This window comes from Solanum dulcamara, chromosome 4 (genome assembly GCF_947179165.1).
Source record: "Solanum dulcamara chromosome 4, daSolDulc1.2, whole genome shotgun sequence".
Lineage (NCBI taxonomy): Eukaryota > Viridiplantae > Streptophyta > Magnoliopsida > Solanales > Solanaceae > Solanum > Solanum dulcamara.
In genome coordinates, this window is record NC_077240.1 from 1,559,546 (window position 1) to 1,581,444 (window position 21,899).

General features: G+C 33.0%; 2 protein-coding genes and 1 pseudogene across 2 annotated transcripts; 1 reads left to right on the forward strand and 2 right to left on the reverse strand.

Annotated features, from left to right (window-relative positions):
- Window positions 1-4,278: 4,278 nt before the first annotated feature.
- LOC129885376 (auxin-responsive protein SAUR50-like) lies at window positions 4,279-5,003 on the reverse strand (annotated as a pseudogene).
- A 1,895-nt stretch (window positions 5,004-6,898) lies between these two features.
- On the reverse strand, window positions 6,899-7,596 carry LOC129885375 (protein SMALL AUXIN UP-REGULATED RNA 12-like). Its single transcript, XM_055959630.1, has one exon. The coding sequence runs from the start codon at window positions 7,518-7,520 to the stop codon at window positions 7,191-7,193; it is 330 nt and encodes a 109-aa protein (XP_055815605.1). The 5' UTR covers window positions 7,521-7,596; the 3' UTR covers window positions 6,899-7,190.
- Window positions 7,597-15,590: 7,994 nt separating this feature from the next.
- Window positions 15,591-16,353, forward strand: LOC129885379 (auxin-responsive protein SAUR50-like). The gene has a single exon (XM_055959632.1). It carries the CDS (start codon window positions 15,722-15,724, stop codon window positions 16,025-16,027), a length of 306 nt encoding a protein of 101 aa, XP_055815607.1. The 5' UTR covers window positions 15,591-15,721; the 3' UTR covers window positions 16,028-16,353.
- Window positions 16,354-21,899: the final 5,546 nt, after the last annotated feature.

The window sequence follows — 21,899 nt, forward strand, 5'->3', positions numbered from 1 at the left end:
ACTTGCTTTTATCAAGATCACCTGCATAATCTGAATCAACATAACCTTTAATAGTAAAGTCAGATCCTCCATAACACATTGTAACATCTGAGGTACCCTTGATGTATCTTAGGATCCTCTTAACAGTATTCCAATGCTCTCTTCCAGGATTAGACATGTATCGACTAACCACTCCCACTGCTTGTGCAATGTCAGGTCTTGTACATACCATGGCGAACATTAAACTTCCCACTGCTGATGCATACGGTACTCGAGACATCTCCATCCTCTCTGATTCATTGCTAGGACTCATACTTGAGGATAACTTGAAATTAATAGGAAGTGGGGTAGAAATTGACTTACAGTCTTGCATCTTGAAGCGTCTCAAGATTTTCTTCAAGTAGTTCTTTTGAGAAAGCCAAATCTTCCTATTATTTCTGTCTCGGTGAATTTGCATTCCTAGAATCTTGTTTGCTGGTCCCAAGTCCTTCATTTCAAACTCCCTAGCCAACTGTGCCTTTAAATTTGTGAGACGATCTTTGTTGGGGCCTGCTACCAACATGTCGTCAACATACAACAACAAAATAACAAAGTCTTCATCACCAAATCTCTTGTAATAAACACAAGGATCTGAACTATGTCTGTTGTATCCAAGGCTTATAATGAAGGAATCAAATCTCTTATACCAACATCTCGGCGCCTGTTTGAGACCGTATAGAGATTTGTTCAACCTGCAAACCAAGTTCTTTTTTTCCTGTTCTTCAAAACCTTCTGGTTGGAGCATATAAATTTCTTCTTCAAGTTCTCCATGAAGAAATGCAGTTTTGACATCTAACTGCTCCAAGTACAAGTCAAATGTAGCACACATCGCCAGGACCACTCGAATTGTTGTGAGTCGAACCACTGGAGAAAATATCTCATTGAAATCGATACCTTCTTTCTGAGCGAATCCTTTTACCACCAATCTTGCACGATATTTCTCCACTTGATCATTACCATTGCGTTTGATCTTGTAGACCCATTTGTTTCCAATGGCCTTCCTTCCTTGTGGTAATTGAACAAGATACCATGTTTTATTTTTATGAAGAGCTTCAATTTCTTCTTGCATTGCTGCCACCCACAGAGATGATTCTTGGCCTTTCATAACTTCTTGAAAGGTTGAAGGCTCTCCATCTTCTGTTAATAGACAGTATGCAATATTACTCTCCATAGAATAATCTGAGTGCCAAGCTGGTTCTCTTCTCTCCCTAGTTGACCGTCGAACTTCTGCAGTTTCGATCTCAGCTTGCTCTTGTTCTTCGTGCTCTGGTGCTGCTTCAGAAGAAACTGGAACTTCTTCTATTTCTTCAACTTCAACTGTAGTAGTCTCTGATTTTTCTTTTGAAGTGCTACCTTCTTTTGCTTGTATCTTGTTTTCAACAAATACAACATCCCTGCTGATTACCACCTTGCGGGCTGTGGGATCCCACAAGCGATACCCCTTGACTCCATCAGCATACCCTAAGAAAATGCATTCCCTGGATTTTGGATCCAATTTTGATTTTTCTTGGGTGTTGTACATAACATAAGCAGGACTTCCGAATATATGTAAGCGAGAATAATCAGCTGGTTTTCCTGTCCACATCTCCATTGGCGTTTTCAGATCAATTGCGGTTGATGGTGAGCGATTGATCACATAACAGGCGGTTTTGACTGCTTCTGCCCAGAATGGTTTTTCCAACCCTGCAGTTGCCAACATAGCTCTTGTCCGTTCCAACAAGGTTCTGTTCATCCGCTCTGCTACTCCATTTTGTTGTGGAGTATATGCCACCGTGAACTGTCGTTTAATACCTTCTTGTTTACAGAAGTTATTAAATTCATCACCAGTGTATTCTCCTCCATTATCTGTCCTCAAACACTTGATCTTTTTCTCAGATTCAAGTTCCACCCGCGCTTTGAATTCTTTGAAAACTGAAAAAACATCTGCCTTCCTCTTGATTGGATACACCCAACTTCTCCTGGAGTAATTGTCGATAAATGACACAAAATATTTCGCTCCTCCTAGAGACTCCACCGGTGCTTGCCAGACATCAGAGTGAACCAGATCTAGTATTTCCTTGCTTTTAGCAGAGGAACTGCTAAACTTCAGTCTATTTTGCTTACTGGTAACACAATGCTCACAAAAGGGTAGTGAAACCTTTTTGAGCCCTGGAAGAAGTTTTTGCTCAGCAAGAATCTTCAAACCTCGTTCCGACATATGGCCAAGTTTACGATGCCACATCATCGTTGATTCTTCAAGTGAACTTGCTGACGCGGTTGATGCTTCTCCTTCTTGGTGTGTTTCACCTTTAAGCACATATAGATTTGCAGCAAGTTTTTCTGCTTTCATCACTACAAGCGCTCCTTTGGATATTCTCATGACTCCACTATGAGTCTTATATGAACATCCATTATCATCTAGTTGTCCTAAAGACAATAGATTCTTCTTCAAGTCTTTTACATGTCGTACCTCCTGGATGGTGCGAATCGTGCCATCATACATCTTTATTTTGATGGACCCAATACCAATAACATCCAAAGCATGATCGTTTCCCATGAACACAGATCCTCCTGAGATAGGATTATATTGATGGAACCATTCTCTCTTGGAAGTCATGTGCCATGTTGCTCCTGTGTCCATGATCCAGACATCAGCAAAACGTTTTCTGCCTTCATTATTTGATATTGCCTCACTGCATAAAATATCGCCATCATCCGAGGTACATGCAACATTCCCTTGAGCATTTGATGGCTCAGGGTGTTCACTCTTCTTCTTGAACCGACAATCTTTCTTGAAGTGCCCTTTCTTGCCACAGTTGTAGCACTTGATATTCTTCTTACTCCTTGATTGAGATCTGCCATGATTGTGACTCCCACTGGGGCCACGTTCCGTTGGTCTTCCTCTCACCATCATCAAAGCTTCAGCTTGTTGCGAACTTGCTTGTCTGTCTTCCTTATTTTTGCGCCGATTTTCTTCTTCCAAGACAGCAGCTGCAATTTCATCGAAAACTAGAGTGTCTGTATTGTTCGTCAGGTTGATGATAAGTTGATCATACGAGTCAGGCAGACTTTGAAGTAGAAGCTCCGCACGTTCAGTCCCCTCTATTTTGCAACCCATTGTTGTAAGTTGCGAAAACAGAGTATTCAAAGTATTGATATGTTCAGTAACTGACATGGACTCTGCCATTCGAAGAGTATACAATCTTCTTTTTAAGAAGATTTTATTATGCAAAGACTTGGCCTCATACAATCCTGTAAGAGTATCCCATATTTCCTTCGCCGTCCGCTTTTCCGCTACACTAGACAACACTTGATCAGTCAGTGCCAAGTGTAGATCAGCAACTGCGTTGCTGTCTATGTCATTCCACTTGCTGTCATCAGCAAAGTCTGCGGGCCTGCCTTCAATTGCAGCTAAGCAATTGTCTTTTCGCAATATCGCTTTTATTTTCATTTTCCACAATGAGAAATTAGTCCCATTGAATTTTTCAACATCAAACTTTGTTGTACTCGACATTGTTATTTGCTTCACACCCTTCTAGATCGTTTCTGAATATTTTTGCGAACAATCGTGACAAACTGTACCGTCACCGAAATTTACTATTCACGTGAATAGTACTATTCACCGAATTTTACTATTCATGAAAAGTTACTATTCACAGGTAGTATCTTTGCATAAAATAGACAGAATAACCGAGGGCTCTGATACCACTGTTGGGGTGAGGAAGTACCACAACTAAAGTTTGATATGATGAAAAATATTGAAAATAAATTGGACACGAGAATTTTACGTGGAAACCCCTCTAAATGATAGAAGGGAAAAACCACGGGGTAGAAGGATCTCACTATATTTTGTGGAGTACACAGCTCTCAAATACAAGGAGAAAACAACAATTAACACTTCTCTCTTGTAAAAGGAACAACTACTAAAGAGGACACTCAAGACTACAATATTTATCTTGGTGTAAAACTCTCTTTGTATTCTTACTCTCTTTTTCTGGGATGATATAAATGAGGGCAGAATGCCCTCTATTTATAAGAGGAACAAAACGCGTAAAAGAAATTTTTACGCGCTTTGTAAACGTGTTGCGAGTTTTTCTGTCAAAAGTTGCTTTTGGCAACTTTGACAATTCTTCCTCATAGCAGCAACTTTTGATTTTGTCAAAAGTTGCTTTTGGCAACTTTGACTATTCTCCTAGCAGCAACTTTTGACCACAGTAACCGCCACAGATTTCGATTTTCTATTTAAGAGGTATGTAAGATTATAAGTGCGTGGATATTTTTATTATAAGGGGGTGATTTGAGACTTGAAACTAAAATTACATACGCATGCTCTCCTAGCACATTGAATAATGTAACTAACATGTAAAAAATCCAAGATTTTCTAATAATTAATTGCTTAACCCACGTCTTAGATTGATGACACTTGTTCAATCTCTAAAGTGAATTCGGAAACACTGGAAGAACCGATCTCGAGGTTGCATCGGGCGGGCGAAAGCTTCATCTTGGGTCCCATCCTTGTTCACTGTACAAAATCTTGCACCTAATTAATATTTACTCTTTTTTTTTATTGAAGCACTTCACTACTGGATCATGGAAGTGAGTGATTGGACAATGAATTCTTCGCATGGAATTGTGATGCTCTTGTCGTGATCAAAGCCAAATTCTTCCTCAGCACAACGAAGGAGGCATTGGAACTCAGGGATGAGTCAATAAAGAAATAGGTATGATGTATCGAGTTAGATTCTCTCCAACGTAAATTACAAAATATCCTTTCGGTACATCAACCGGAGAGTAGTCCTTGTCGTCACACCCGTGCTTCTTACCCTAAACTCGAACACCTTTTCATAATTTACTTCAATACTGCTGCTTGTGGCTACTTGTAATTTGATTTTTTGATGGCCATTTTTTGGTAGAAATCAAAAGAAAGCTGAGAGCCTTTTGAAGAAGAAAAACCAAATACTTTCTTTTTTTTCCCCTTTGAGCGAGAAAGAAATACTACTAAGGAAGGAAGTTGTGGGATTTGGAATATTAGAGAGATGTGAAATTATTTATAGAAAAAATTTAACTTAGAGTTAAATGTCAAAAATATATTTAAAGAATCTCAAATTTTTTTAGTTTCATATCTGAACTATTATAATGTGTTTGTGAGTTTCCTACCTAAATTATCACCAAATGATTATTGAAACAATCTCAACTATAAGTTGTCACTTTTCCAATCTAAACAATGAACAACTACAATGATCACCATTGTTCAGATAACAAAAGTGAACAACAGATAATTGAAGTATATTTCGATAAATATTTGGTGATTGTTCTGATGAAAAATTCAACATCTGATGTCCTGATAATTTTGATATGAAACTCAAAAAAATGAAATATATACTTTTAAGTGTGTTTTTTTACCCTGTACTTCCGTAACGTACATTTTTAGTACTATTCTTTTAAGGTGAAGAGTATGGTGAAGCAAAACAAAAGGATGGTGAGATTGTATTGGAGAGGACAAAATTGGGCATTGGGAGGAGAGGAGGGCAAAGCTCCATGAATTTACCGTACATATTCGTCCCCCTCACCGGGAATTTCGATTTCATAGGTTTTATAAAATTAAGAAAATTTAAAAACTTGGAACGTACTTTTCTTTGGCACTTTGCTTTTAAATTGTTTAGCATTCTAATTAATCTTTGTTAATGAAGAAACCAATGTATTTTAATTAATGTAAAAGAAACAGACAAGATTCCATAGGATTTGCTTATTTAGCCAACACCTTGACACTTGGACAATACCGTACCAATTCAATAATATTTTAATTTGAACTACCACATATCTACATGTATATCAATTCATTCCTCGAAGGAATATTCCAACAAGTACAAGAAATTACCAGTCAATTAGCATTATTTGACTTACATGCGCTTATTGAATTGCTTTATAAGATATGGGTAATATATTCTCGAAGAAAGTGCCTATATTTGTTTCAATTTAGTTTAATTTGTACGAATTTTAAAAAAAAATTTTAAAGACTTTTGTATTTTACTGTTTTAAATTAAAAATATGTATGATATAATGTACAAAAATGACCTTTAGTAATTTTAAATATGTCATATGAGATATTGAAATTAAAAAATTGTCAAATTAGAAAAGAGATATTGTTTTTAAAATATACTAAGCAAAGAAAGTAAGACTAACTAATTAAAAATAGAGAAAGTTGCTCTCAAAAAAAATTGTGTTAGGATAGTGTTTACCATCATGCCAAAAATTATAACTAATAGTAAAAATACAACTTTATTTCTTAAACAAATCGATCAAACAATTGCCATGTTGACAACCCTTCCAATCCCTTCTCGACCTTGTCATCAGTAGGATATTATATTGGCGTTACCCAACACATTATTATTAGCTGTAATAGTCACTTTCAAAGGTGCCATAAAAACCTTAATTTGAATGTTTGTTTCGACGAAGAATCATTGTTATTTGAACCATACTTACCATTATCAAATAACAACTTTGCAATACTCATTTACTTTGACATTTTCCATTTCAATTATTCTGTATTTTATTTGTTTTTTGTTTTTGAAGAAACGGACAAGAATATATAGTCTTTTGTTCAAGAGTTGGGCAACCAACACCTTGATACTTGGACGATACTAACAGTAATATTTTAACAAATTAACTTTCAACTACGTACCATCGTCCAAGATAAAAGAAGTTACCCGTCAATAAATTAAATAAGAAAAATTTTAAAATTTCTCTAATAAATCCTAGCATATATATCTTCATTGTATAGATGCAGTATTCTTGTGTGACTTCTCGAGAGTCAGCTTGACTAATATTCGAAGCTAAATTTGATTAGATCAACTCAATATTTTTTACGATTATAATTTAGACATCAAAAGCTATACAAAAATAGTGAATAAATTGACAAACAAAACATTCTCTTCTCTCAGTGGTGCAAAATAACACCACTGCAAGGAAAAAATATCCAAGATCTTTTTACAAACCTGAATCTGACCCATAAAAAACATTACTAATAATACAATGTGGTTCCTAGGTCAGGTTAAATGACAATACAAGAAAATACACCAAAATCCAAAAAATAAAAAAATAGAATGAAGAAATTAGATGTTAGAAGAAAAAAAAAAGATACACCAAATTTTTTTGGTACAAAATTAAATATTCACTTAATTTTCTTCTATTAATTAATTAATAGGGACCATGGAATTAGTTAGTGACCGGAAAACTACTTCTTCGCATGGAATTGTAATTCCCATGTCATGATCGAAGCCAAATTCTTCCTCGGATTTTCGAAGGAGGCATTGAAACTCAGGATGAGTCAGAAAAGAAATAGGTACAATGTATCGAGTTCTATTTTCTCCAACGTAAACTGCAAAATGTCCTTTTGGCACGTCAATCGGAAGGTGATAGCCTTCATCATCATAGCCCTGTTTCATTCCCAAACTTGAACATCTTATTAGAATTTGCTTCAAAACTGCAGCATGTGACAACTTATTTGATTTTCTGATGGACATTTTTGTAGGTTTTCTTGAAGAAATTCAAAAAAAAAAAAAAGTTGAAAACTTTAGGGGAATGAAGAAAAAGAAGATATTAAAGATGTGGTGGTGTTTGGAACAGAGAGAATGTGAAGCTATTTATGGAGGAAGGTACCAACTATTTTCATCTATTGTACGATTATTTCACAGCTAAATAAAATAGAAATAAGCCACAAACAAATTTTGTATTTAAATAGCAAAATTCGTTGTTAATTTTATTTAGCGATGAATTAACGACAAATTAACAAAAACTATGTTAGTTACGAGCCATTCAGACGAATTAGCGATAAAGTTTTTAGCTAATTCCAATATCTTTATCCTACGGGCTGCAATAAGAAAAGGAGGGAATGTTCAAGGAATAATTAGAATCTATAAGATCCTGACGTACTAACACAATTAGATCACTTAGTTCTCGTGTTAAAAGTGGTTCTAAACTAAGCAAGCTTAGGGGAATTGGGGTAATTTCAAGGTGAAGTACTTGAAAGATTAAATAATTAAGCACGTTTATTCCGTAATCTCAATTTATATTTTCAACTATCCTACATTCTTATCAATTCATCTGAAGAAACCAACTTATTTTTCTTAATTAATTGATCTTAGTGCGATAGTTAAATAATATAAGCCACCTTTCAATATACATTATCTATGTGTAGTAGTACTATCAACAACTAATCTAACCGGGTGATGTTTACACAAACCTTACGCTATCTTTGTGGGGCGGAGAGATTGAACAAGCCCTCAATAGTGAACCAGATATGGTAATTACTGCAAGGGTTAATTATTTATTCGATCTTATAGTTGAATAGTTATATAGAATAAGCCACTTATCGATACATCAACTATATGTAGTACTACTACAATTTGATAATGAAACAAGTCTAATTTATTGCTTGCAAGGTATGGGCGGTTTATAATTAAAAGATCATATGATGCTTATTTTACTCTATTTTATGAATTGATATGAATGTGCATGCGTTGTCTGGTGGCTTTAAAACATATCCAGTTGCTATCTTGTACCTTTGTTACTGCATAGTGCATATAAACCGTACATTTATGTCCTTATCCTTAAATTTTCAACAATTATATATGTTTGATGTTGTACCTATATATGGATCCAATAGTGTGTATGTTTCCTTGAAACTTCCCTAACTTAACAATCCTGTTTCTGGGCTCTCTGTCTCTGTCTAAACACCCGCATATTTGATGGTTTATCATCGTGAGATATAGTCCAATCACGCTTTTGGAGATCGATTTATGGATCTTGATCGCCTAACATTGGATTTTGAATCATATTTTCCTAGCTAATTTATCTTTATACAGATAGCGGATGATCAGTACATCATCTTTACTGAAACGGAAGGATGTAAGAATACCTAGCTACCACATGTCTTGTTTACCCAATTTGCTAGCTTGATTGCCTGCCTTATTTACCGTTTTCTTAGTGAGTGGTTTTAGGTACCCTATGGAAATCTTTTTATCAAATACAATCACGGTATATTTGCACTAATTAGTGAATTAGACAACATTCCTTTATCCGGCACAAGTTATGGGGTGTCTACTAACTCTAAATCTTGACATCAAATAAGTAAAGAACCACCTATATATATACCTTCAGGCTACAACATTGGCAGTAATTCTAGAATTCTTGAAATTTGTTATAGTACTTCTTAAAAGAGAGCTAAAATAAGAGAATGGGCTTTTGGCTATCCAGTTACACCCCATTTCTACATTTAAACTCAACTTCCCTCAGTTCATTTGCCTCAAGTTTTATCATTATCAAGAAAGCATGGTCCTGGAAGTGGGGCAGTGTTTTTTTATCATTTACTACCTCTGTTTTTAATTTGTTTATCTAATTTTTAACGTGACACAAGTTAGAATTAAGAATCGACAAAAAAAGAAAAGAGACGGACTAAAAATAAAAGTAAGACAGAAACTGAAGAGTATAAGAGTACCTAATATTTTATGGCAACAAGTACATATGTATGAATGAATGAGTGAAGTTAATTAAAGATGACAGTTTGAAGTAGTTGGTGCTAAAATCACACAGGGCAGGGCCTTACAATATTGTCTTTGGTAGTACTATTTGTCTAGTTATAACATATTTTTTCTTCAAAAGTAACATGGCCTCCATGTGCTATGTGGAACCCTTTGGTCACCATCATCCCCCACAGATATGATATCGTTGTGTTGTACGCATCACCGTGCTCCGGTCAGTACATCGATGATGGACCACCTACTACCAAGTAGGATTATGCAATCAATTTTACATTCTTAACCAAATGTCTCGGGCTTTGTTCATATGAAACGTCTTGTTTTTTTTAAAATGGGCCTTACTCAATTGTTGAATTTCAGGGGTACCGAGTTGTAATCGTATACTACCTCCTTTTTTCTGATTCTTTTATAGTTAGGGATATGCAAAAATTGTTAAAGAAAAACTGTTTTAATTTTCTCTTGAAATAGTAATAGTGTCAAAAAATTGTGGCATACTTTAGTCTTTTTCATTCACACTCATCATTTACTTATAGCACCTACTTTTGTTCAGTCTCGTTTTCAGTACTATCCATTTTGAGCTACCCTTATCTCTTTCTTGCACTACAATTGAAACAGATGACTAAGTAGAGTGAAAACAGGCAAAAAAAAAAATCATTTTTTTTCTTTTATTTATTATCATGATAAAATTGCTCTTGATAGCTACTACTATCATGCATTCAAGATTGAGTCTTTTTGTTTTGTTTTGTTTTCTCATTCAGTCTTTGATACTCATATTGGTATCCGACTAATTCAGATTCGTGCATTGCAGGGCCCATTTCTGGAACGGCACTCACAACAGGATTTCTCTAGTTAAGGATGAAGGTATCCTAACCATCTCATCACAACCCATGTTGGTTAAGATGTCCGAGTCAATCAGAATGGATTGTGATTTATCATATATTTACGACAACTAGTAGTTTCTAACCTTCTTTTTTATTTCTTTTCTCCCATATTAATGGAACCAATTAGGCAGCTTTTGTTTGGAAGATTTAATTTATTTCTGTGTAGATCATATTGGAGTTATGGTCTTATGGGTGGGGACTCATTGTGTGATAACAACTTTTCTGCAAATTGATGTTGGTAAAGTAAAAGGACCACTTTTGATAGAGGAAATCAGACTCAGAATTATAATCTAGTTTAAATGACTCAAGTCTCAATCTAATTCCATTAACTTATCTTATTTTTGTTTCTCATCTGGTGTTTGGAGTCTCTATTAGAGCCCCGACTAAATTTGAATCACGTGGCCCATTTCGGAGTGGCACTTCCAATAAAAAAATTTCTATATTCAGGCTCGAATTCAAGATCTCTGATTATGAGTAAAGTAGTCTTACAATTGTACCACAAAACCATGTTGTTAGTTCCATTAACTATATCATTTTCATCAACTTGCACCTCTAAAATTTATGTCGGTGCCCTTTTCTTTTCTTCTTGTTTTTTTGTCATTAACAATCCCAATACAATATATACAAGCCTTTTTTTCGCCTCTAAATAAAGCATCAAATGTTTTTTTATTGTATAAAGTGGAGTTAACGCTAAGCTGGAGGATTGAAGACATATCTTGAAGTCCAAAGGGTTTAAGCTGAGTAGGACTAAGACAAAGTACTTAAAGTGCAAGTTTAGTGAGACACCCCAGGAGGTTGGCGCGGAAGTTAGACTCGGTGACCAGGTCATCCAAAAGAAAAGTAGTTTCAAGTACCTTGGGTCTATCATGCAAGGCAGCAGGGAGATTGACGATGATGTCACACACTGTATTGGGGCAGGGTGGATGAAATGAAGGCTCGCATCCCATGTGCTATGTGACAAGAAGATGCCACCACAACATAAGGACAAGTTCTAGAAAGTGGTGGTTAGACCGGCTATGTTATATGGGGCAGAGTGTTGGCCAGTTAATGTCTCTCACATTCAAAAGATGAAAGTTGCCGAGATGAGAATGTTGAGATGGATGTGTGGGCATACCAAGAACGACAGGATTAGAAACGAGGCTATTCAGGACAAGGTAGGAGTGGCCTCGGTGGAAGAAAAAATGTGGGAAATGCGACTGAGATGGTTTGGATATGTGAAAAGGAGAGACACAGATGCCCCAGTGCGGAGGTGTGAGAGGTTGGCCATTAATGGTTTCAGAAGAGGTAGGGGTAGGCCGAAGAAATATTGGGGAGAGGTAATTAGAGAGGACATGGCCCAACTACAGCTTACCGAGGACATGACCTTAGATAGGAGGGTGTAGAAGACCCACATTAGGGTAGAAGGCTAGTACATAATCTCGTTATTCTCCCTTATTAGTAGGCGCATTAGCGCATTATAATTTTTTGTGCTCTGATTTATGTTATTATCTATTACTTTTTGTACTTTGATTACTCCATTTTATCTATGTCGCTCTCGTTATTTACTTTACAATATCGCTTTGAACTTCTTAGCCTTATCTAACCTTTTTTTATGCTTTTATTGAGCCGAGAATCTTTCGAAAACAGCCGTCCTAGCTTGGTAGGAGTAAGGTCTGCGTACACTTTACCCTCTTCAGATCCCACGTTGTGAAATTTCACTGGGTTGTTGTTATTGTATAGTTAACGTGGGAATGTGGTCCATTTGGAGATTCTAATAAAGGTGTTTCATTGATTAGGACAAAATGCCAAACAACAAATACAAAATGTCAATTTAAATGGAAAATAAGTACTCCCACCTCCACTTTTACTTCTCTGCTTTATTAAAAATAAATAATTATTTTTACTTGTTCAGTTTTAAAAATAAAGATATAATCTATTATTTAATTTCTAATTTATCTTTATTATTAATTATAATTATTTTTTAATGAAATTTCCAGAGCATTAAATTTATGATACCAAAAAAGTGTAGAAAAAATGTATATTAAGTATTCCTCAAGAGACACATTAAATCAATAGTGAACAAGTAAAAACCGTAAAAAGGAGCATATCATTTTGGCTAACATAGGTTTTACAGACAGAATCAGATGAATCAGTTAGCTTGGTCGTTAAATTTAATTAAATTTTAGTATTGATTTACATGAAAAAACTGATTACCTACTCCATTTTAAAAGAAGTGGTGTTGTTTCAATTTTATCCTTCTTTAAATAAAGAGAGTTTTACTTGACCATGAAATTACTAATTCAAGGTATTTCTTAAGGGCAAGTCACTCCTTTATTATATAAAAATGAGTATTTTCTTAAACAGTGTGTTTAGGCTAAAAAAAGAAATATAATTTATTTTCAACTAACATAGGTTTTAAAGGCTAAACCAAAGGAATCAGTTACGCTGGTAGTTGGAGTTGGTTAAATTTTATTTAGCATAGATGTACACGAAAAAACCTGGTTACCTAGGACTGAAAGATTCTGGTGAAATTAAAAAAATAAGACAGAAAGATCAAATGGTATCTTTATGTGATACATACAGGATTACAGGTCAAATCTGATTTAATTTACTAGACAAGTGCGAAATTTTTTACTGAGACTCCATTGTTTGTTTGACACTTGAATACTATGCCCATTTCTTTACCTTTTACCATCTCTATTCTACTCTCTCCTTTGTTTCTTTCATTTTCTTTTTCTGTTTTGTTTTACTCCTAACAAATGTCTTTTTACTACTAACAACTATTTTCTTAATCTGTTGATATATGTAATAAAAATATTGATAAATATCTTTTTTTCCAAATAATTAAAAATATTCTTAGGACAATATAATAAAAAAATCTTATTATTCAACACTTTTAATAATATCAAATTAACTGACAAATCAGTGTCTTTGAACTATTTTTTAGAATATAATGAAGTAATTAGATAATACACATATTATTATTTATAAATTTTAAGCGAAAGAGTTGCGAGAAAAGTAAAATAAAAAATCAAAATTATTTTTTACAATCAAAAATCTTTATATTGTAAACAATATAATAAGAAAAAAAAAATATGAAACGCAAAAACTTTTTTGTAATTACATAATTATTTTCACTCATATAGATTTTGGTTAGGGAGAGGAGGGGGGAAGGTATGAAGAATAAAAGTCTTTTTTAAAATTATATGAATATTATTTTTCGTATAAATTAAATTAGATATCGGGGTTTTGGGGTGGAGGGGTGGTGGGGGTGGAGGTGTGGGAAGAGTGGAATATTTTTTACAATAAAAATAAAATTGAGGGGGTGGGATGGAGCGTAGACATTTTTTTTTGTATTTTATTGAGAAATAATATGATAGTTGAACTTTTTTTCAAGATTATATGATTTTAACATGCTCAAAAAATATTTCAATATTAAATGATTAAAAATATTAGTTTAATATTATCTGCGCATCGTACGGATACTTATACTAGTGTTAAAATATATAAATTTTAATCCAATATTTTAGGATATATTTTTTTATATATATTGATATGAGAAAAATTACAATTTATAGTCTTTCTATAAAGTTTTTGAATATCACAATTGTAATATTAAAATATTAAATTAATCTACTCCAATTTAGATCTAAAAATTGGTTAAATTGATTTTACAGAATTGAAACATGACAATTAATATAAGACGGACGGAGTACTTGATATATTCTATTAATACGAGTATTGAATAATTTTGTCATGTAACATTTTCATTTTAAACTGTTAAAAATACATATTATTTCATTCATCTCAATTACGTAAAGGTACTAATGCTATTTTGGCCTTTTGGGTGTCAAACTATTTTTCTTTTGACTATAATTTTCTCAAAGTTCTTTAAAATATTTTGAATCAATAACTATGTTAATTTATATACTTTTTGCGTAATTTTAAATATATATAGATAAAAAAATTAAAATACTTGAAGAGAATATATATAGTCGAATTCATGGATAGAAAATTACTTTTCTGATAGAACTCTACACCAAGTCAGTCGATATCTCTTTACCGGACCAAGAGTAACTCTTTTTTTCTTTTCTTTTTTCAAAGTTGGAGGGGTATTTTTAATCTTTTTCCTTATATTTATTTAATTTTTTAATACAAATGATCATAAGTAAGTTTATGAGGCAGTTCATCATTGTGCAAATCACGGGTAATTTACCTAGTATAAATATAGTTTGATATTCCTTCTTTCAGAATAGAAAAATCAGAACTTCAACAACAAAAAAATCTCAAGAAACAAACAAAAGAAAAGAAAAAAAATCAATAACAGTAAAGTATAGAAATAATTTGCAGCCACAAAACAAAAGTATTCTGTTGAAAAGGAAAATGAGAAGAAGTTTGAGACAGGATGTTGGAAATAGAAACAAGTACCATTAATACCTTTGTTGTTCAGATCACTTGTAACTTCCTTCAATAGTTAAAGCCATTTTCTTTTCTTCTGGTGACCATATAAATTATTAATCCAAAACAAACCTTAACACAACAAAAATCAAATGAGTACATTAAATCAAATATATCTTGATAAAATACCTAGTAGAAATGAAAAAAAAATAGCATTAACCATACAACATTTGAGGGAAAATTTTAGAGTTATACTCTATAGTAGAGTCTTTGGCATTAGGAGAACTGGGATTTGTCCCCCAGTACCTTGTACTTCTTGTAATACACATACCCCACCATGTTCTGACCTTTGCTACTGAACACCCACATGATGCAACATAGATGTAAATAGTACTCTCCATTTATATGATACGGTTCAAATTTTGAAAGTCAATTAAGTTTTTTTTTTATTGAAATTTTTATACCTTTCAAATATATTAAGTGGTTAATTATTGTTATTTATGATAGTTTTTAAGTAAATAAACTTTATTTCAAAAAATTGAATTTATATGTCGGAATTTGCTATCAAAATTTAAAAGTTTAAATCTCGATCTTCCAACTTTTAACACATAAATTGAAACAAAGAGGACAAAGGGAGTAATATATATTATCTTTTATTGATTAATTTTTTTTTCATTTACTTGTTAAAAAATAATGGATTTTTTTCCAAATACATACCCACCCCCAACCTAAACACACACCTCACCTAGCTAGAAGAAAAAAAATAGATGGGAATTTCCTCCATAAATAGGTTCACCTCCCTCTATCCTAACCAGCACCACTTCTTTAGTGTCATTCCTTTCTCTAAAAAGCAAAACAAGTATTGCTATTTCTTCTTCTTACTAAAGCTCTCAAGTTTCTTTAAATTTCTTCAAGAAACCATATACTAAAATGGCCATCAAAAAATCAATCAAGTTGTCACAATCTCCAGTTTTGAAGCAAATTTTAAGAAAGTGTTCGAGTTTAGGTAAGAAGCACGAAGATCACCTTCCAATTGACGTACCAAAAGGACATTTTGCAGTTTACGTAGGAGAGAATCGAACTCGATACATTGTACCTATTTCTTTCTTGAGTCACCCCGAATTTCAATGCCTCCTTCGTTGCGCTGAGGAAGAATTTGGGTTCGATCATGACATGGGCATCACAATTCCTTGTGAAGAATTCGTTTTCCAATCACTTACTTCCATGCTGAGATAGTAAAGTATTTGGAAAGAAGAAATTAAAGAGTGAATATTAGGTGTTAATTTTGGAGTGAAGAAACATGTGTTCAACATGAAGCAATTTAATTAGTCTTTTTGCTTCACTTTTTTGTAGCATCTTTCTTCACTTTTTTATATATTTATTTATTATTTGTGAGTTTCCTCTAACCCTGACGTAGGAATCACATGAATATTAGTAGTGTTTTTTATGGGTTGGTTGGAAAACTATTTTCCCTTAGAAGTGGCGTTTTTTAAGCACCCTATGAGAGAAGTGAATTATTGAATGTGTCTGAATATATTTATATTTGCTATTTTTGATACAAATGTCTCTCAATCTGTCTATACTTTACTGCATTTTCTTTTAGTGAAAACTGAAAAGTCCAATTGAACTGTAAACTCCAATGATGAGCGTGCCATCTATAGTTTTCTCCGCCAATATAATTGACCACTGCATCTTCTCTCTGTTTTACAACTCTGCTTTTCAAAGCGTTGTATCTGTAAATAAGACTAACTAACAATATATCCATAATCAGGGCTGGAACTAGAGTATATCTTACTGGTTTGCAGGGTCGCTCAATAAATTTAGTGGCTTAAATTCAAAATTTAATCATACAGAATCAAATTGTTTCAATAAATTTAGTGGCTTAAATTCAAAATTTAATCATACAGAATCAAATTGTTTATACTTTGGCCAATGCTTATTACTTTTCATATAATTTTTGAATATCTAGCTTTTAATTTTAATTTAGAAGTTAATCTTATCTACTTCAACTTCGAAGATAAATCACGTTGACTCTCAAAATGTAAAAATATGCCAATAGAAGGAGTAAATATTTGGTAGTTTTTACACTATACTTTTCTTTTTATAACATAACACATATTATTGTCAGGAAATGCCCCCCCCCCCCGCTCCCCCCACCCTTACCCCTTCCCCCCTCCAACCTCGAAAACCTGGGGGGCCTAAAGCAATGGCCTTAGTGGCTTCACCCAACAGCCCGCTCTCCTGGTTCGCTTGAACGTAGTTGCAGCTTTGGTCCATCATTGTATTTATCTAAAGAATTAATTGAACAATAACTTAAAAAGAGTAGAATTCTAAAATATTCATAAATTTCAAATTTCAAATTCTGACTATACCTCAACCTCTTGCGTTAAGTTTTGCTACTCCCTCCATCCATCTTTACTTGTCCACTATATTAAATATAGATGTCCAATAATACTTGTCAAATTTATGAAATCAAAAGATAATTTACACTTAATTCCTAATTTACCCTTATCATTAATTAGTAGTCATTTTCCTATTACATTTTTCAAGACATTATATTTATTATATTTAAAGAATGATATAATAAAATTATCCTTCTATTTATAATTTTTTTAAAACTGTGTAAAGTCAATAATGGATAAATATTATTTGATGGAGGGGGTATAATAGTTATAGAAACTATACTAAGATGAAAGTATCAAGAAGCATGATGGTCTTGGAAGTGGGGTGGTGTGTTTTTTCAATTAAATGACTGTCTAATATTTATGGCAATAACAACATATATTTAATGAATGGAGGAGTTGTGAACTAGTTAAGATGGCAGTTTCCAGTAGTTGGTGCTGATGATATACATTACACATGGCCTAGTTATAGTATTAATTGTCTTTAGTAGTATACTAACTACTTATTGTGAGTGAAATATATCTATAACTGGGAATTGAATTGCAAGGGTAACATGGCCTCCCATGTGCTATGTGGAGACCTTCGTTCACTTATTTGTTGTACACTTCTCTGTACTTTGCTGAGTACAGGGACCACCTGATCCTTATTTACATTTTATTATTACTCGTTCATTTTAATTTGTTTGTCTGATTTTGATTTGGCACAAAGTTTGAAAAAAAAAATTGAATCTTGTAATCTTAAACTCAATATAGGTACAATGTACCAAAATATCTTTAATCTTGTGGACCTAAATAGTTTTTTTTTAAACTGGTTATCAATTTTATAATGGTTTGAGATTTTTTCTGAACGAGTTAATCGATAATCCGATATTAAATTAGTAAATAACACTATACACTTCTCTATATAAAGTCCTTAATTCGATTAGGAGTGGTTTCATACTTTTACTTCTCACGATTTCAAATTCGTAGTCATTCCATAAGGTGTCGATATTTGTTTTTCAACAACATGCAATCAACCAATTTCTTTTCTTTTTTTGGTATTTTTCATTCTTCATCCTTTATTTTCTTCATTCATACTCGTTACATTTACTTACTGCATCACTCTTCATTTTTTCTTTTTTTCACACGACTGTTGGATCATCAAGAGTCTCTTTTTCAGTACAACCCATTTACAACTACCCTTATCTAATCCTCTATTTATCGCATGTGCATTTCCCTCAACTTCTTCAGAAATTGCAAGCAAAACTCAAAAAGGCCATTAATTCTTCAATTGTGCTTTTACTCCTTCGTCTAATATCACTTATCCACGTTTTATTAAAAATATATGTCCCTATCAATTTACAAATCAAGATAAAATTAATTAAATTTTTAACTAATAGAACTCAGAACTTTATTGGAGTTAGATCCTACTGAGAGGAGGCCTACTAGATATCATAAATTGTTGAAGAAATAATTAGTATATTCAAGTTAATTACGTATTTATTTATTGATGTCCATCCATCAATTTGATGAAATAAAGGACATGCAATAAAAGATTGATAGGTATGTGGATCGCTTTCAAAGAGCCATAGAACATGCTAAGGGAAATTAGTGTCTCTAGCTTGCCTTCTTTTTTTGCTATTTTCTCATAATTGATCCAACGCTTTTGTTTGGGAATTTTAATTAATTCTGTGGTGTTTATATTGGAGTTTGTAACGGGCCTCATTTTCTGAAAACTACTACTCATCTGCATTAATATAAAGGACCACTTTTAAGAAGACAAAATATATCCCCAAAATCTCATTCCAGTTCCAGTAACTACTCCCTTCGTTTCTATTTATATTTATATATCATCCTTACTAAAAATTGATATTTCTTAATATTTGTTATTTCACAAAATCAGTACATAAATAATATTATTTTTCATATACCCATGAGAATTATTAGCCTTGAAAATATAAATTTGACCAATATAAAAAAAACTAAATGATTAATTCATGTTCATTGGTCAATTTTATTAACTAAAATAAATTAATTTATGTTTACTTATTGAAAACTATCTTTAAAAAAACATTAAATAAGGATAAAAATGGTAAACTTACCTAATTTCTTAAAAAATGCGAAATCTAAAATAATGACATATAAATATAAATGGAAAGAGCATATCATTTTCATCAACAGTCTCTTAATACAGGCTAGATTCAAATTCAAGACATTATGATTCGAATTATAACACTTTAGTCACCGATTGTCTATGGGAAGTTGGAACGCAAACATCATGTTGTCAACATATTTCGCCTAATTAAGAGACCATAGGGCTACCGAAATTAATAAACACTAATTGATCAGCAGGACAACTCACATGCAATATAATTTGGCTGATTCACGCAAATGTACTTTTTGAAGATACTACTAAATTTGCAACCGGATAATTAATATTTGTTCATATATTGTTGAACTTTATTGACAAATTATCGTTTAACGTTTGTAATGACTTATAAAATTTTAGATTATACTAATCAAATATTTTCTCATAAGCTTATCAGTTTCCTCGAAAGCATCTTCAAACTGTGGTTTAAAAGCATGAAAATAGTGAATTTACTAAACAGATAACTAACTGTCAAATATTTCGAGCTTGGAATATACCATGATTAAACACCAGGAACAAATAGAATTATCTTTAGTTGAATGGTTTTTGTATTATAAAATAAAGTTACGTTATTTTTTAAAAGAACTATCCTTAATTGAGTGATCATCTGTGAATCTGCGATATCCATCTCTAAATCGGAGGATCTCAAGTTTTGAATCTTTGGTACTTCTCTACTAATTAATTAACCATGTAATTATGCCACGGAAAAATAAATTACAAAAAGTGAAGTAAATACGAACCCACATGATCCCAATAACATATTTGTTTTACAGACAAATCCAAACTTAAAGATCATCAATCAGTTACATTGGTAGTTGGAGTTGTTGGTTACACAAGAAAAACTTGGCCAGCTTATCTATTATACATGGAATTGACAATATCATACTTAGCTACGTGTTTTGTTGTTGCTTGCATAGCGAAAATATAACATGCGTTAATAGTTATGTATTTTTTATATTAAAAAAATCTCAGGTAATGATTTTTGACGAAAGAAAGATGAAAAAGGTTGCTCAGATGGTAAGTATATTCCATTTCCGATTATAAAGTTGTGAATTCGAGTCACAAAATGATCTCACAGGCCGGGCCTTACAGTATTGTCTTTACTAGTAAACCACTTATTGTGAGTGTAATATATCTATCTATAACTGCAAAGGTAACATGGCCTCCATGTGCTAGTGGAGACCTTGGTCACCATCATACATTGTTATAGGAAGCTCATTCTGATCTAGAATGCAGTATATTGAAATTCTCAAGCACTACCGTAACATGAATGCCAAGCAACTAACTATATATAATGTAATTAACGTGTGTTAAAACTAATTATTGTATTAAAGAAGAAATTAATTGACTTTAATTTTCAAATAGTTACACATGAGTCAAGTTTTTTGAAAAAAAAGCATCGGAGGTAGGGGAATAGGAAATGGAGGAGGGGATTATAGGGTGCGGAATCAAATCGGTCTGATAAAAAAATTAAGTGAAAAATCAAATAATCAACCAACTAAATTACTAAGATTTCATGTCAAGATAGAAAAGGCCGGGGCTGGAGTATTTTTCTATTTTCACCCTTGCAACTGATCATCTTAGGACTCTGTTGTATAACTTGTGTATGGAAAGGAACTCATAAAGGGGTATCTGAGTAAAGCAAAAGAAGACGTAAATGTTGGACAAACATAAGAGTACGTAACACATCAATAAAGGGTTGATAGATATATGAATCACTTTCTGAGCCTTTAAACATGCTAACAGATACTAGTGTCTCTAACTTGCCTTTGTTTTTTCTCCTCTCATAATGGAGCCAACGCCTCTTTAATTTTTTGCGAAAAGACTGGTCAGGTATAATAGACTCTTGTGGTTTAATCTTTCTTTGAATCCCTGAATATAGCAGCAGCTTAGTGCACTCGCTCTTATATTATTTTATAACAACTTTACTGCAAATAAAGGACCACTACGAAAAAGAAAATTATATACCCAAATCTCATTCTAGTTCTAGTAACTCTTAGGGATGGCAATGGGGCGGGGCGGGAAGGGTGCGGGGCGGGGCGGGGCGGGGCGGGTTGAGCTCAACCCGCAAAATTTTTAAACTGCTCCGCCCCGTCCCATATAATAATTTTTTCCATTTTCAATCTGCCCCACCCCATATAGATCCGCCCACATAAGTTTTAATGTTTTTTTCTTTTTAATTGATTTTAATATGAAAAATAAAATTCATAACTTTTTTTTTCATTTTTCGCTAATTAACATCTCAACAACTAATTAATTTTTTTTAGTTAACATTTTAACAATTATTTCTTAATCGCTAATTAACTCTAATTAACATTTGTCTTGTATAAATTTTTTTTTAAAAAAAGAAGAAGTTAAAATTAAAATCAAAGTTTATATATTTGATTTTTACTAATTACAAAGATTTAACTTTCTTCGAATTCCTATTTGATATCTTAAACCCTCATAAACCCGCAATCCAACCCGCATTAATTATGATAATAATTACTTCAACCCGCCCCGCCTAGCTCTAAACTCGCCCCACCCCGCCTAACTCTAAACCCTCTCCGCCCCACTGCCATCCCTACTAACTATGTCA